Genomic DNA, 13,638 nt, shown 5'->3' with positions numbered 1-13,638 from the left:
AATTCAGTCTTTAAAGTACCCCAAAAATCCATGTTCTTCCACAATTAAAACAACGGACGGAGACAGAGACAGAGATGGAGACCAGTTGGGCAATGTTTTATTGATATGTTTACAAGTTAAAGCAATTTGGAAGCCTACCAGTGTCTCTATCATCATAATAAAATAAATTATAAATATCTATATGTTTTGATGTTTGCTTTTGGTTTTGTTATCATAAAACAGTTAGAGCTCCCCCTGACCCGTTCACTAACTAGGATGTGGGGACAGCTGCCCCAGCAGGCGCAGTTCCTGCCAGCAGGTCTCATCCTGTCTGGCAACTAGGCATGCGGGGTTTGTGATGGAGAGATGTAGGGTTTGCAGGAGGGGGGTGGGAAGGAGTGTGGTGGGTGGGATGTGGGTGGGTGTGGAGGGATGTGGGGGGCATGGGGTGTGTGGGTAAGTTTTGGGGATTGTGGGGGTAATTGTGGGTGTGGGAGGCTGCTCAGGAGAGGTCTCCTGCCCCCCCACAGGACACAGCCCCCACACAGCTCATGGACTGCCCCCCCTATAGAGCCACTGCCCTACCTGCAGGGCTCTAGCCCCCCTACAAGGTCCACATGCCCCCACACAGGGCCCCAGCCCCTCTGCATGGACCACATCCCCCCACAGTCCTAGCCCATCACCTCCACATGGCCCACATGCCCCCCCCGCACAGCCCCAGCCCCCCCTGCATGGCCCACAGCTCATCTGCAGCAGCAGTGGCCATTGGGGCATTTGGGGCCTCCTAGCACAGCCCCCCCATGTGGTGCAGGGAAGCGTGGCTTGGCCTCAGCTGCCTGGCACCCAGTGCTGCCTCTGCCATATCACGTGGGCCCTGCCCAGTTTGGCATGGCATTGTGCACTTTTGGGCAGCTCCAGGCCACTTGGGCTGTTACCCAGGGCCTGGTGCCATTTGCGGAGACCACTTGTCATGCCGGGTTGGGTCTTGTATGCACGGGCTCCATGCACTGTTGAGCTGGGCCGCTTCCATGCACACAGGACCTGGCCCAGCACAACAGGTGGTCCCCGTGAGTGGTGCCGGGCCCTGGGTGACAGCTTGAATTGCCCAGGGCAGCCCGAAAGCACACGGTGCTGTGCTGAACTGGGCTGGGCCTGTATGATATGATAGAGGCTGCGCTGCCCTGTGCCATGTGGAGGGGCTGTGCCAGGAGGCCCTGAGTGCCCGGATGGCTGCTGTTGCTGTGGGTGAGCTGTGGGCTGTGCGGGGGGGTTGGGGCCATGTGGGTGGGCGCATGTGGGCCCTGCGGGGGGTGGGTGGGGGACCCACCCTTCCTGAGCTTCCCCCCTACGGTCCCCTGCATCCTTACAGCCCCTCCCCAGCCTCTTCCACCTTCTAGTTACCTGGAATGGAGTCCTGGTCCAGGTCACTGCAGCCTGCACTGCTGTTTGCCTTGCATGGGTAGACAGCATGCTGAAGCATTGGCGCAAGGGGCAGGCAGGTACCTGGTATCAGGTATCAAACCTCCCCTTCCCCACTTTTTTCTGGGTTTGTTTGTTTGTTTTTGTTACCTGGATATCCAGATATCAAATGTTAAGCCCACACTGCCAATATGCAGTGTGGGGAACATTTTTTTTGCTCCGCTTTGAGATGCGGCAAAAGGCACATGCAGGCTCAGCTGGACGTGCCCAGGGAGTCTGGTATCCCAAATTCTATATGCTTCTTGACTAAAACATCCTTCCCTATTCCTATTATGATTCAGGTGCATTATTTTCCATAAAAATCACAACTTCCTACTTTTAATGTCATTTATAACTTTTTCTTTACATATTTTACTAACAGAAGTTAGTAATGTTAGTAACAGTAGTTAGCATTCTCAAACCAGATCTTTATTTGAAGCTTGAATTTGGATCTTTGTGACATTCCATGAAGAAAAAATGCAGTGAGCTATTGAGAAATTGTTGTTTTAGTAATCATTCAGGGCTGGCCAGCTTTCAAACAAATGCTGTTATCTGAACCACTAGATTGACCTTGCCTGTACAAAGCAATTTAGTACTCTCTGCTCTGATGAACTGCAGCTGCGCAGAAGACACAAGATTGCTCTGAAAATGCTTCAGTTCTCTAACTGTAGGTTGCCTATGCCATGTCCATTGTAGCTCAGTCTAAAGAAGAAAATCCAGACAAATATTTTTGAGATTTGCAAGCTGCATTTGGCTTGCGCTTAGTATGAACTCTAGGCTTGGTTTCCACACATGGACCTACCTTGGTTTCAATCATCTTGTACCTGTTTTATTTGTGGTTAGAAGTTGGATGATTACAAGAGTTTGGTCCTTAATACTGCCTTTTTCTGAGTCTTAAGGGATACAGAATTGTTAAATACAACTATTCCTACTGTAAAAAATAGTAAACTTTTTCTTTCTTCCAGTAGGTGGCAGAGATAATGTTTAGTTTAATTTTAGTGAATCCTTATGTGAGACAAAAATAAAGTCCTCTTGATCTTTAGGTTAAAGATACAACTCAGTTCTATTTTTTTTACATAGTTATTGTATGCAGCATGACTCAGTACACAGCAGAAAGAGAATACTATCAGACACTTTCAGTGTATCAAAGCAATGTGCATTTATTAAATCTTGGCATATATAAAACGCTTTCTGACTGTTTGAGAAATGAATTCTATAATGATCTCAACAGAACCTGAACTGTATTCTTACCACCAATACAGAGGATGCCCTTTCTAGATAAAACTCAGGGCAACTAACAAAAAAGACTGAAACTTTCATATTAGTTTGAAAGGTTTAATAGTACTTCAAAATATACTTAATGCCATTTGATTAACCAAGAATTATAAGCTTGCTGTACAATATTTAATCCAATTCAAAATTTCCCTGAATTAATGATTGAGATGCCAATTTTACTTCATTTTTTCAAAACAAATTATTTCTTTTCCAGTAAATGGATCATGTGATTTTACTACACTTCACAGTGTTAGAACTCTATACAAATATTGTACTAAAAGTACAAAAATAAGTGCTTTATGCACACAAGTTTTAATACTGTTCCTGTCTCTCTGCCTTGGCACCTTTTCTAACTTACCTTATATAAATAGCTGGAAAAAAGCCATATATAGTTACTTAAACAAAAGTGGGAAACATTTTCTACCAACAACAGTCTCTTTCACAATAGGTGTGGATACATTATTCATTGGCAGCCTTCACTAGGATATCATTACCAAAAATGACTTAAAATGGATATGTATAAGAGAAAATTGAGCTAAAGCACCAATAATACTATTAATTATTTAAAGCTCTGAATACAATGGCTTTGGTTTAAATGGTTTCCTGTCATGCTCTGCTAGCATAAGAGTGCAGTGTAGCATTTGCAGAGGAAAATACATTTTCTTTCTTCCTTTTTTTAAACATCTTAACAAGACAGTGTATAGATAGAAGTAAACCTCATAAGTTGTAGCAGTTACAGAAGTACAGAACTTTATCAAATATGACCAGAACATTTACTCTTTCTCCAGAAAAACACCTCGTGAGATCAGTGAGATGTTTGGTTGATTAGGAAGAGAAAGAAATATAGTTACTTCATTTCAGTGGTCCTGACATATTAATAAGCTTTTGACAATACAACAACTGTATTACTGTTACATTCTTAGGAACAGGGAACACCAAAGACTTGGTGTTTAGTGTGATTTCTTTACTATTATTTAGTTTTGCAAAGTCCAAAGAGGACACTGTCAAATCAGGTAATCCCAAATGATTCCCTTTTACATTACTTTTGTACATCAGCAATACTCTCCATGAAGGCACTAAGAATCTATACAAATATTAATAAAGTTAACTCCTGAAGGAAGAGAAAGTGCAAGGCATCTATTACAGAAAAAGAAACTAAAGCATTAGCATACTAAGGCATCTCTTTTTGTAGATCTGGACCTAAGTGACTTGTCAAAGGAAGTTTGTGTCAGGACAGGGTTTCTGTCTCTGAATCCTATGCTATAGCTGTAACACTATTATTATTCCTACAAATTTGCAAAGCCTGTGGACCTAGCTGTCCTTTCATGCTTGTCTATATCAAGAGTAAAACTAATGAACTGACTGGATTTATTTGGTGTAAAGATGATGCAAGTGAAAATAGAATCTGGCCTTTTAACTTTTCAAAAGCAAATGCTTAAAAGAACCTAACAAAATCCAAAGCTGGAGAATGAGCAAGCATAAGCAATCTTATGATGTGAAATCAGGGCATGAATTTGATAGGAGGAAAGCAAGTGAGCCTCTTCTTATACTCATGAGCACTAAATATCTATTGAAACTGTAGCAGGCCCCGTATTAAACAAAGTGTTCACTCCAAAGCTTCCAATGGAGAACAGGAAACTATGAACACAGAAGAAAAAGTGAGGATTTTAAAAACAATTAGAAAGGCCTGGAGAGTATCTAAGTAAGCTTTGTATATAAATTTAAGATAGTACATAGATCTATTCCAGAATATTAAGAATCAGCCCTGTCTCTCTCTACCAAAACTGCAAAACTTTAAGAATAATGGTAGTCTAACAATACCAGAAACTGTGGTATACAACTTATACATTTGTTTCGTGACTACTAACATCAAGTTAACTAGAATATTAAAAGAAAACAACACTAGTGTTACTAGTAAACAGTATTTCAGAGACTAACGTGCTTTGCATTTTTAAAAGACCTACTTAAAACAGGAAAACAACTGACATGGTCTCTTATTATTTCACAGAGAATCCTTTAAACATTTTGGGCCTGATCTGTTTCTCACTAAAGTTAAAGAGTGTAGGGAGAACCAGGTAATTTCTTAGCATTGAGCTTATGTTTTATGTGACCTGTGAGTCAGGAGGAGGAGAGCAAGGAATGTGCTTATTTTGCCTTTGATGCAGAAGATGAGGATCTAAAATTTTAAAGGATTTGAGATCTTTAAGAAATGATTGGTGAATATAATATGAAAACATGATGGTCTAAGAACCTCCTTGTAATAATTGCTTATATTCATGGATACAAATAAAAAAAATATTACCTTGTATGTTTTGTACTATTATATTATCTAGGAGAAACCTTAACTATATTTATCCAATATTCACAACATATTGGCACTAATAAGAGAGAGTGAGGAATTAGCTAAACAGAAACTTTTTGCACTTACGCTCTCTTTTTGACAGTACTAGTTCTTAGTTGCTTGTTAGTTTTAATTGTGCAAGAAAATATATGTATGTATACTTTTGATTTCATATAGAAAATTTAGGAAGCCAGAAGCTTAGGTTAGGATTTTTTTATTTTGCTTTCTGGATATATGATCTACAGAAAATTGCAGCACTATTTAAGAGAATGCTGTTAAGATGAGATCAGTTTTCATCAAAGAGCCTTTCATAGGCATTACATGATGTCTCTCAAACTCAAAAAACAAGTTTGTATTGCACTGTATGATTGCCACTGTCAGCACTTTCATAACTATGTCATTTCTGGTGCTTGGTTGTTCATTGTATGAACAATCTACAGTACTGATTTTTCCAGTTTATTTTGAGTATTGCAAACTGCTAATCTTGATTAGGTGAAACTTCTGTAATTTTGCATATGCCACTGTTAGCTCGTGTATTATTTATCAGAGCTGTATCTAAATCAAAACTTCGAATCCAAATATCTCTGAATTTTGGGAAGTTAAGATTTAGATCTGGTGCCTCAGGCTTATTTCAAGGTGACAGATTACAGAACTGAAGATCAATATGTTTACATTATAAAAGTATTATAAAAGTGCAAAGTCTGGCAGTCAATGGACTCCACTGAACTTCTCTCTGAAGAAATTTGACAATTTTCCCATTGTACCGAGTGCACAATTAGATAACTAGCATGGTTTTGCATATTATAGAGGTACAATGGGATACAAGCTGGAGGTCTGTTCACTTCAAAGTGCAAGCCTCCTGGGATGTCTTTTTAAAGAAACCAGCCAGTCATGTGGGTCTTTTCAGAGGTGTGACTTAGGTTTTTAGTCCACATTCTGGTATGAACAGATACTTGTCTAAAGTGTGCATTGCCCAGAATGCCAGGATCATTGGATAAGAAGTAAAATAAGTTATTTTGTTTAGGTTTTTGCATATTTCTGTGGATACTATATGGGGAAAGATAAAATATCAATAACTGCCTATGTACCCACTACTATAAAAATTAGCTCTGAAGCATGCACACACTTGAACACTGGCTTGTAAGCTAATTTATGAAAACTGTCTTTTGCTGTCAGTATTTACTAGCTTTTGATAGGGGCAGAATTTTAAAAGAAATACGTGATAAAAGCTTATTTAGACTACTTAATCTAATACTTATTTTGTAAGATGGCCTCATATGCAATTTTCAAAGCAGGGGAGGTTATAGATATGTGAAGGATCTCTATGCAAAAATGGGTGACTTAACATTCTACATGTTGTTGGTTTGGCCAAAGATATAGTAGTATTTTCCAATTTGGTGGACTTCATCAAGGCACATATAACTGATTAGGTTCAGAGCAATGAACAGGCAGAAAATCAGTGCTCTGTTGGTTGAAGAATGTGAATTGCAGGTACGGACAAGACAAAAATCACTTGCTCTAAATGCACAGAAGAAGAAGGAAGGCAGAAAGAAACTCCAACAGCAGGTGGCTAGTATAATGAGAACTGAACAGCTATACACTGGGGATACAAAGAGGATGCCAAACCTGGGTATAGGGGTATTGTAGGGTACTTTGTTATAGGGAGGAAGGAAACTTTTGTTGTGGAGGAGTAAGGGGTCTCCGGTAGGGCTGTGAGAAGTTTTGATCTCTGATTTGATTCAGAGGAGATTTAGCCCAATTCGACAGCCAAATCTCTTAATCTGAATCAAATCAGGAGACCCATTAATCTCTCTGAATTGAATCGGAAGCCTCTGATTTGATTCGGAGAAATTTAATGATTTGGACATAGACACAGCTTTATACACTTTTTCTACATACCTCAAGGTACCAGGTGGATCATGAATGCTGAGATGGTGGGGCAGATGGAGTGTCCCACGGGAGCACAGGGGGGTTCCCAGCACGCTCGGCAGCGGACCCGGAACTGGACCAGGAGCACTTCTGGTCCACTTTTGGGTTTGCCACAGCATATGCAATGGACCCACCCTGCCCCCCAACTCAGCGACTGGTGCCTCCTGGGTCTGGGGGGGTCACCTGGGGCCCCCCACAGCCAATCACTGAGCCAGGAGGGTGCGGGGGTGGGTCCCCTGCACGCTCAGTGGTGTACCCCCCACAACCCTGTAGGATGCTCCATCTGCCCCACCATCTCAACATTCACAAGCCATGCCTGGTACCTCAAGTTATGTAGAAAAAACATATAAAGCTGTATCTATGGCTGAATTGCTGATTCTCTGAATCAGAATCGAATCTTCATTTTCAGATTCAGCTGAATCAAATTGGGACAGTGATCCAAATCAGAGAATTGAATCACCATCCCCTGAATCGAGCCAAATCCAATTCAAATACAGCCTGCTTTGCACACCCCTAGTCTCCTGAGCTTTCTGAGGGTAAGAGGAGAAGTACCCAACAATTTCTTACATTACTGTCATGGAGTTGCTGGGTGGTAAAGTACAGCCCGTGGAGAAAATCCACTACCATTTAGCATCTCGGAGAGAGGTTTCTATTCCCTTTCATTCACTTTAAGTCCTGCTCACACATTTTTTTTCCCTGCTCAGTCCATTTGCATGATGCACTGATATTCTAGTGAGAGATATTCAGCATCATGGGAAGTGGCAGATGAGCATGCACGTGTTTCCCCAGGAACAAATAGCAGTGGCACATAGTTGTGTCTGGGTGGCCCCAGCAGCCTTACCTGGGGTCCTGGGGGCCTTCTGGGGCTCCAGCAGTGGCATTCCAATGCGCAGAACCTAGCTGGCAGCTGGAATATGGTTCTAGACAGCCAGACTCTGGTTTTGGGTGGCACATGCTGCCACCACATGCACCACCCTGCTTTTTTCAGTACCTCCCAATGTCAAAAAACCCCACTCCACTGCAAATTAGCAGCACAGCTTATGCCTGCATGTGCAGTGCAAGTGGTTTGCAACAGGTGCACACTTGTCTGGATGTGCCCTATGTGTCTTAGAACTGTGCACTAATTGTGCAGTATGAACATGAGTTTGATCATACAGTTAGCCAATCACAAGTCTGATTAAAATCACACGCTTTAAACATGCAGCTCATTGGGAATGTTTCTGTTTTCAGCATGGATGATTACATGTAAACATATGCACAGTGATGTATACTTATAGATCCTTATAGATTTTAAGGATTATTTTCTGGGCAAAAGTGGGTTTTTGTTTCTGTTTTGTTTTCTTCCGTTTTTGCTTGTTTTATTTAAGTGTGAAAATTGATTTAACTGATTTATAATGAAACATATACCAACAATTTAAAAAAACTCTCAGCCTAGAAGTATAAAACTATCACTAAACTAATCCATCTTCTAAAATTAGATTTAAAATTTTGAGATCATAATAATCAACAGACTGAAGTAGTTCCCCCCACTTGATTAACAGAAAGTATTGATTTAAATACAAGTAGACTAAATCTTTTAAAAAGTTCCATAACCATCACTACGAGTGGCCACAGCAAAGGCAGGGTATGCTTCATATGTTGCATAAGTTGCTAGATCTTGTCCCAGTGTCACTGCTTGTTTCAGCTGTGTAGCTGCTACAGTTGCAGCTGCATTGGTGATGGTGTATCCTGTAGTGAAAAACAGACATAAATAAAACATATCTTTTAAGTACACCCACAGAGCGTGATACAGCTGTGATAACCATCCATTTGCATATGAAATAAACATATGGAGACTTCACTGTTAATATAATAGCCTATTTGTGTTAGATTAAACTTATTTACGTCTTCTGACAACATCAATGGGCATGTCTACATGTGCCCCTGACTGCACAGCTGGTACTGTGCAGTCATTTATGACTTCCCTTAGCAAATACTAAATTACTGTGCAGTACCTGCCATTACTGCACAGTCCCAGTGGTGCACAGGTTCCTTTTGATTCTACTGCACAGTAGCTCTTTGCTATTGCACGGTAGCAGCGGCATCACACTTAGTGCCCACCAATGCTGCATTGCCATAGTGTCTTGTGTAGATGCGCCCGGTGTTAAGCAGCTGTTAACCTTCATGACAATCTTCCTCTTCATTATGATCATACCCATAGTAACAATATGTGATTAGCAAAGTTACTTACCTGTTATTTGTTAAACCCATGATTGTCCAAAATGTCCCTATTTTTATAGCATGATGTGTTCCCAGTATTTAGCTGTCTCTGAACTAATAATGGAAGTTACCATAGGCCCATAAGATCCACTTCACATATGGGGAGGGCAGGACAAGAAGGAGATATGTAATAAAAGATATTGACCATGCATCATGGAGGAGATGTCTGCATAAATTATGAAAATTATGTGCCACCAGTCACTACCACACTTCCTACTACAAATATGTCCAGAAGGAATATTACATATTAAGGAGATGAGGAGAGAGGTTTCTCATTTGTAATGCTGGTGAAAGAACATGTTAAGGACTACTTAGAAAAGTTGCACATGTACAAGTCCATAGGGCTAGATGGGATGCACCCAAGGGTGCTAAGGGAGTTGGCTGATGTGATTGCACAGCCATTGGCCATCATCTTTGAAAACTCATGGCAATAAGGAGAGGTCCTGGATGATTGGAAAAGGGCAGACATAGTGCCCATATTTAAGAAAGGGAAGAAGGTGGATCCAGGTAACTATACTCTGGTCAGCCTCTGGAAAACTCATGGAGCAGTTCCTCAAGAAATTAATTTCTAATCATTTAGAGGAGAAAAAGGTGATTAGGAACAGTCAGCATGGATTCACTGGGGGCAAGTTATGCCTGACTGACTTGATTGCCTTCTATGATGAGGTGACTGGCTCTGTGGATGCGGGGAGACGATGGATGTGGTATACCTTGATTTTAGCAAGGCTTTTGATATGGTCTCCCACAGCATTCTCACAGGCAAGCTAAGGAAGTATGGGCTGGATGAATGGACTGTAAGATGGATAGAAAACTGGCTGGAGCATTGGGCTCAGAGAGTAGTAATCAATAGCTCAATGTCTAGTTGGCAGCCGGTATCAAGTGGAGTGCCCCAGGGGTTGGTCCTGGGGCTGGTTTTGTTTAATGTCTTCATCAACAACCTGGAAGATGGCATGGAGTGCACCCTCAGCAAGTTTACAGATGACACAAAGCTACAGGGAGTAGCAGATATGAAGGAGGATAGGGCTAGGGTTCAGAGTGACCTAGACAAATTGGAGAATTGGTCCAAAAGAAATCTTATGAGGTTCAACAAGGAAAAGTGCAAAGTCCTGCACTTAGGATGGAAAAATCCCATGCACCAGTACAGGCTGGGGGCTGACTGGCTGGGCAACAGCTCTGCAGAAAAGGACCTGGGGGTTACAGTGGACAATAAGCTGAATATGAGCCAGCAGTGTGCCCTTGTTGCCAAGAAGGCTAACAGCATACTGGGCTGCATTGATAGGTGTGTTGCCAGTAGGTCAAGGGAAATGATTATTCCCTTTTATTCAGTACTGGTGAGGACTCATCTGGAGTACTGTGTTCAGTTTTGAGCCCCCCACTACAGAAGGGATGTGGACAAATTGCAGAGAGTCCAGCAGAAGATGCCAAAAAATAGTGAGGGGGCTGGGGGACATGACTTATGAGGAAAGACTGTGGGAATTAGGTTTATTTAGTCTAGAGAAGAGAAGACTGAGACCGGACTTAATAGCAGCCTTCAACTACCTGAAGTGGAGGGGGGGCGGGTTCAAAAGAGGATGATGCTAGACTTTTCTCAGTGGTGACAGATGACAAAACAAGGCACAACAGTCTCAGGTTGCAGCAAGGCAGGTTTATGTTAGATATTAGGAAGAATTTTCTCACTAGGAGGGTAGTAAAACACTGGAACAGGTTACTCAGAGAGGTGGTGGAAGCTCCATCCTTGGATGTTTTCAAAACTCAGCTAGATAAAGCTTTGGCTGGGATGATCTAGTTGGGGATAGTCCTGCTTTGAGCAGGGGGTTAGACTAGGTGACCTCCTGAGGTCCCTTCCAACCCTAATTTTCTATGAAAGTTCCACCATATATGACTACGTAGTAGAAGTATTTGGGAATTTCCCATCAAGATATTTTTTGCTTGAAAATGTTATTTCCAAACAAAATGAATTTCCATTGAAAATGTTCAGTTTTGCTGACATTAATTGATCGTTATTTATTGAAAAAAACAAAACTAAATATTTTGCTTTGGGTTGACTTGGCCTAGATCAAAATATTTCTGTTTGTTGAATCAGCCCTAGTTTGTTTTGAAACAAATCAGCATAAACTGCATGGTCTATTGGCCTCTGTTCTGTCCTATAGGCCAAACTACTAAAGTGGCCGACACCTCCCACAACACTTCCCATACAAAATGGTCTATTCTCTGACCAACAATGTGGTGCATTATGGAAGTTGCATGACTTCTGGGGAATAAAGGGAGATGTGGTATAATCAAGGAGTTTGGCCGGTAGATGTGGACATTAGGGAACCCAGACTAGAACTCCCATGATGGATGTGTCATTAAATGCAGTTTAATGTTAATCATACTTGAGGTAGGCATCTCAGGTCAGTTCAACAAATCAAAACAAAGTGCTTTGCCATGATGATGTTTTAACTTTTTTATTCAATTCAGGATGAAAAAAGTTGAAGTATCAGAATTTCCCCTGAGGGAGAGGTTCCTGTTTTTGCTCAGCTTTATTCTGTAGGCCTCTATTCAATATGTTAATATCAGTTTCCACTCCATCCACTGTGAAAATCATTGAATGGGTCAAAATTGAAGAAGCCATCAAGGGCAACAGGGACAGGGAAATCTATAGGCATGCCTAGAGCAGAGCATATAGATATGGCCAGGGATATGCAGAGTTGCAGCCATCATTGACCAAGGATTTCTGCCACTGGCAGTGTGTGTTGTAGGCAGAAACTTTAATGTACATCTATTTGTCAAACTTCCAAGACAAATAAATAAGGGAGGGTGAAAGAATAGGAGAGATTATAATTAAGCAGTAAATGGGGATTAGATTCAATAAAAAGTCCATTTGGCTAACATACTACGGAAGCCTTCACCAACCCAGACAAATTGATTTTTCTGTGGCTTTTGCGGACTTCTGTGGCAGGAAGCTGAATAGATTTTTTTTATTGAATTCATCCTTGAGATGCTCCATACAGTTCAGTAGTTCTGATTAATGCATGCCTTGTGTGCAGTTAGGCACAAGGGGTTCCCAGTACATCAGAAGCACATCCACAGTACATAATATTGTAAATGCAATGCCTGTAAATTGGGTTTATGTTTCTGGCTTGTTCTCTATAATTTTCCCAGGCATTCTGGTTAATTTTAAAACCTGTTTACTAGGGATCTTTACTCAAAATGGAACAATAAATCCTTAGCCTTCTAAATCTGAATAAGTATGAAACAACTTAAATTTTGAGTCTGCCGCCCTTTGTCTAATGGACCAACACAACTGTAGAACTGGACAACCCTCAACCTTGTGAAAGTTCTGAAGTAGATCTAGCCTCTTCTTCAGTTTTCTTTCTATTTTTTTAGGACAAATTTTCTCCTCCAATACCTCTGGCCATAATACGATGTTTCAAAATCCCTATCCTCATCCCAGCAAGCTGTCATTACATAGGCCATTATATCATCTCATATTCGAAGAATATGGACAAGGAAGAATGGAAACATAGGCTTGAGTCAAAAGATCACTGTAATCCTACTATATAGAATCAGTAGTTAACAAGACAGTGTCAGTACAGACCTTCACATACCTGGAAAAGCAGGTGCTGCGGCAGGTGCCTCTGTGCCTTCGATGGGAATGCCTAAGGTCTGAAGGGTATATTCTGCTGCATATGTCTTTGCTTCATCAATATATGCACTGAGCTTGGGAGGTGTGAAAGGATGTCTGTGAATCAGATACAAAACATTAGTTGCTTTTACTGTTGTATGCTTAACTGCTTGACAGTCCATATCTCTTGATCCAGTAGGAACGCATGGTGCATTAAGAATTCAAACAAACAAAACATTTGGAAAAAAATCATAAAAAGCAAAACAATTAGTTAAATGTATAGACTTTTACATATGGGCTATCGGCTTGAGGTTTACTATTCATGCTGAAAAGGTTTCCTGCTTATTTTTTATTAACTCACCCTAACTGAGAGATCAGCTTTAAATAGATAATGGACGTTTGCTAAATATCTCTCATTAATACTTCTGGATTACTTGATATGGTGTAATCCTGTGAAGCAGACCTAAACTAGCATTAATTTCTATTGCTATTATCATTAGCAATAGGAATGTACAGTACTTGATTCCTAATTGGTATCACTATGAAGGGTGGGGTGGTAACACAACCCCCTATTTTGAACTTTGGCTGATATCTCTCATAATAAGTCTCGTTTTAGTTCTTTACAACTTTGCCAAAATGTAATGATTTGCATCCTAATTTTCCTTGAGGAGTGTCTGCCTCTGACTGATTTTTATTTATTCTATTTTTATTTCAACCAAAACTATTCAGTTTCTAATAATGGTGTAAGAGAAAATAGATTAAAAGATGCAGGGGTGTAGGTTTTAGCTGT

At 40.8% G+C, this 13,638-nt stretch overlaps 1 protein-coding gene across 3 annotated transcripts in view; it reads right to left on the bottom strand.

Annotated features, from left to right (window-relative positions):
* Positions 1-2,577: 2,577 nt before the first annotated feature.
* A1CF (APOBEC1 complementation factor) overlaps positions 2,578-13,638 on the bottom strand; it is a 78,204-nt gene continuing 67,143 nt past the window's right edge. For all 3 annotated transcript variants that reach the window (XM_006275910.4, XM_006275911.4, XM_014607846.2), the window contains exons 11-12: positions 12,832-12,965; positions 2,578-8,710 (exon numbers count right to left, since the gene is read on the bottom strand). In XM_006275910.4, coding sequence (XP_006275972.3) covers positions 8,559-8,710; positions 12,832-12,965 — 286 coding nt within the window. In that variant the 3' untranslated portion in view covers positions 2,578-8,558. The remainder of the gene's footprint in view (positions 8,711-12,831; positions 12,966-13,638) is intronic.

This window comes from Alligator mississippiensis, chromosome 6 (genome assembly GCF_030867095.1).
Source record: "Alligator mississippiensis isolate rAllMis1 chromosome 6, rAllMis1, whole genome shotgun sequence".
Classification (NCBI taxonomy): Eukaryota; Metazoa; Chordata; order Crocodylia; family Alligatoridae; genus Alligator; species Alligator mississippiensis.
Note: the sequence above shows the minus strand (reverse complement) of the source record. Positions and strands in the feature narration are given on the sequence as shown.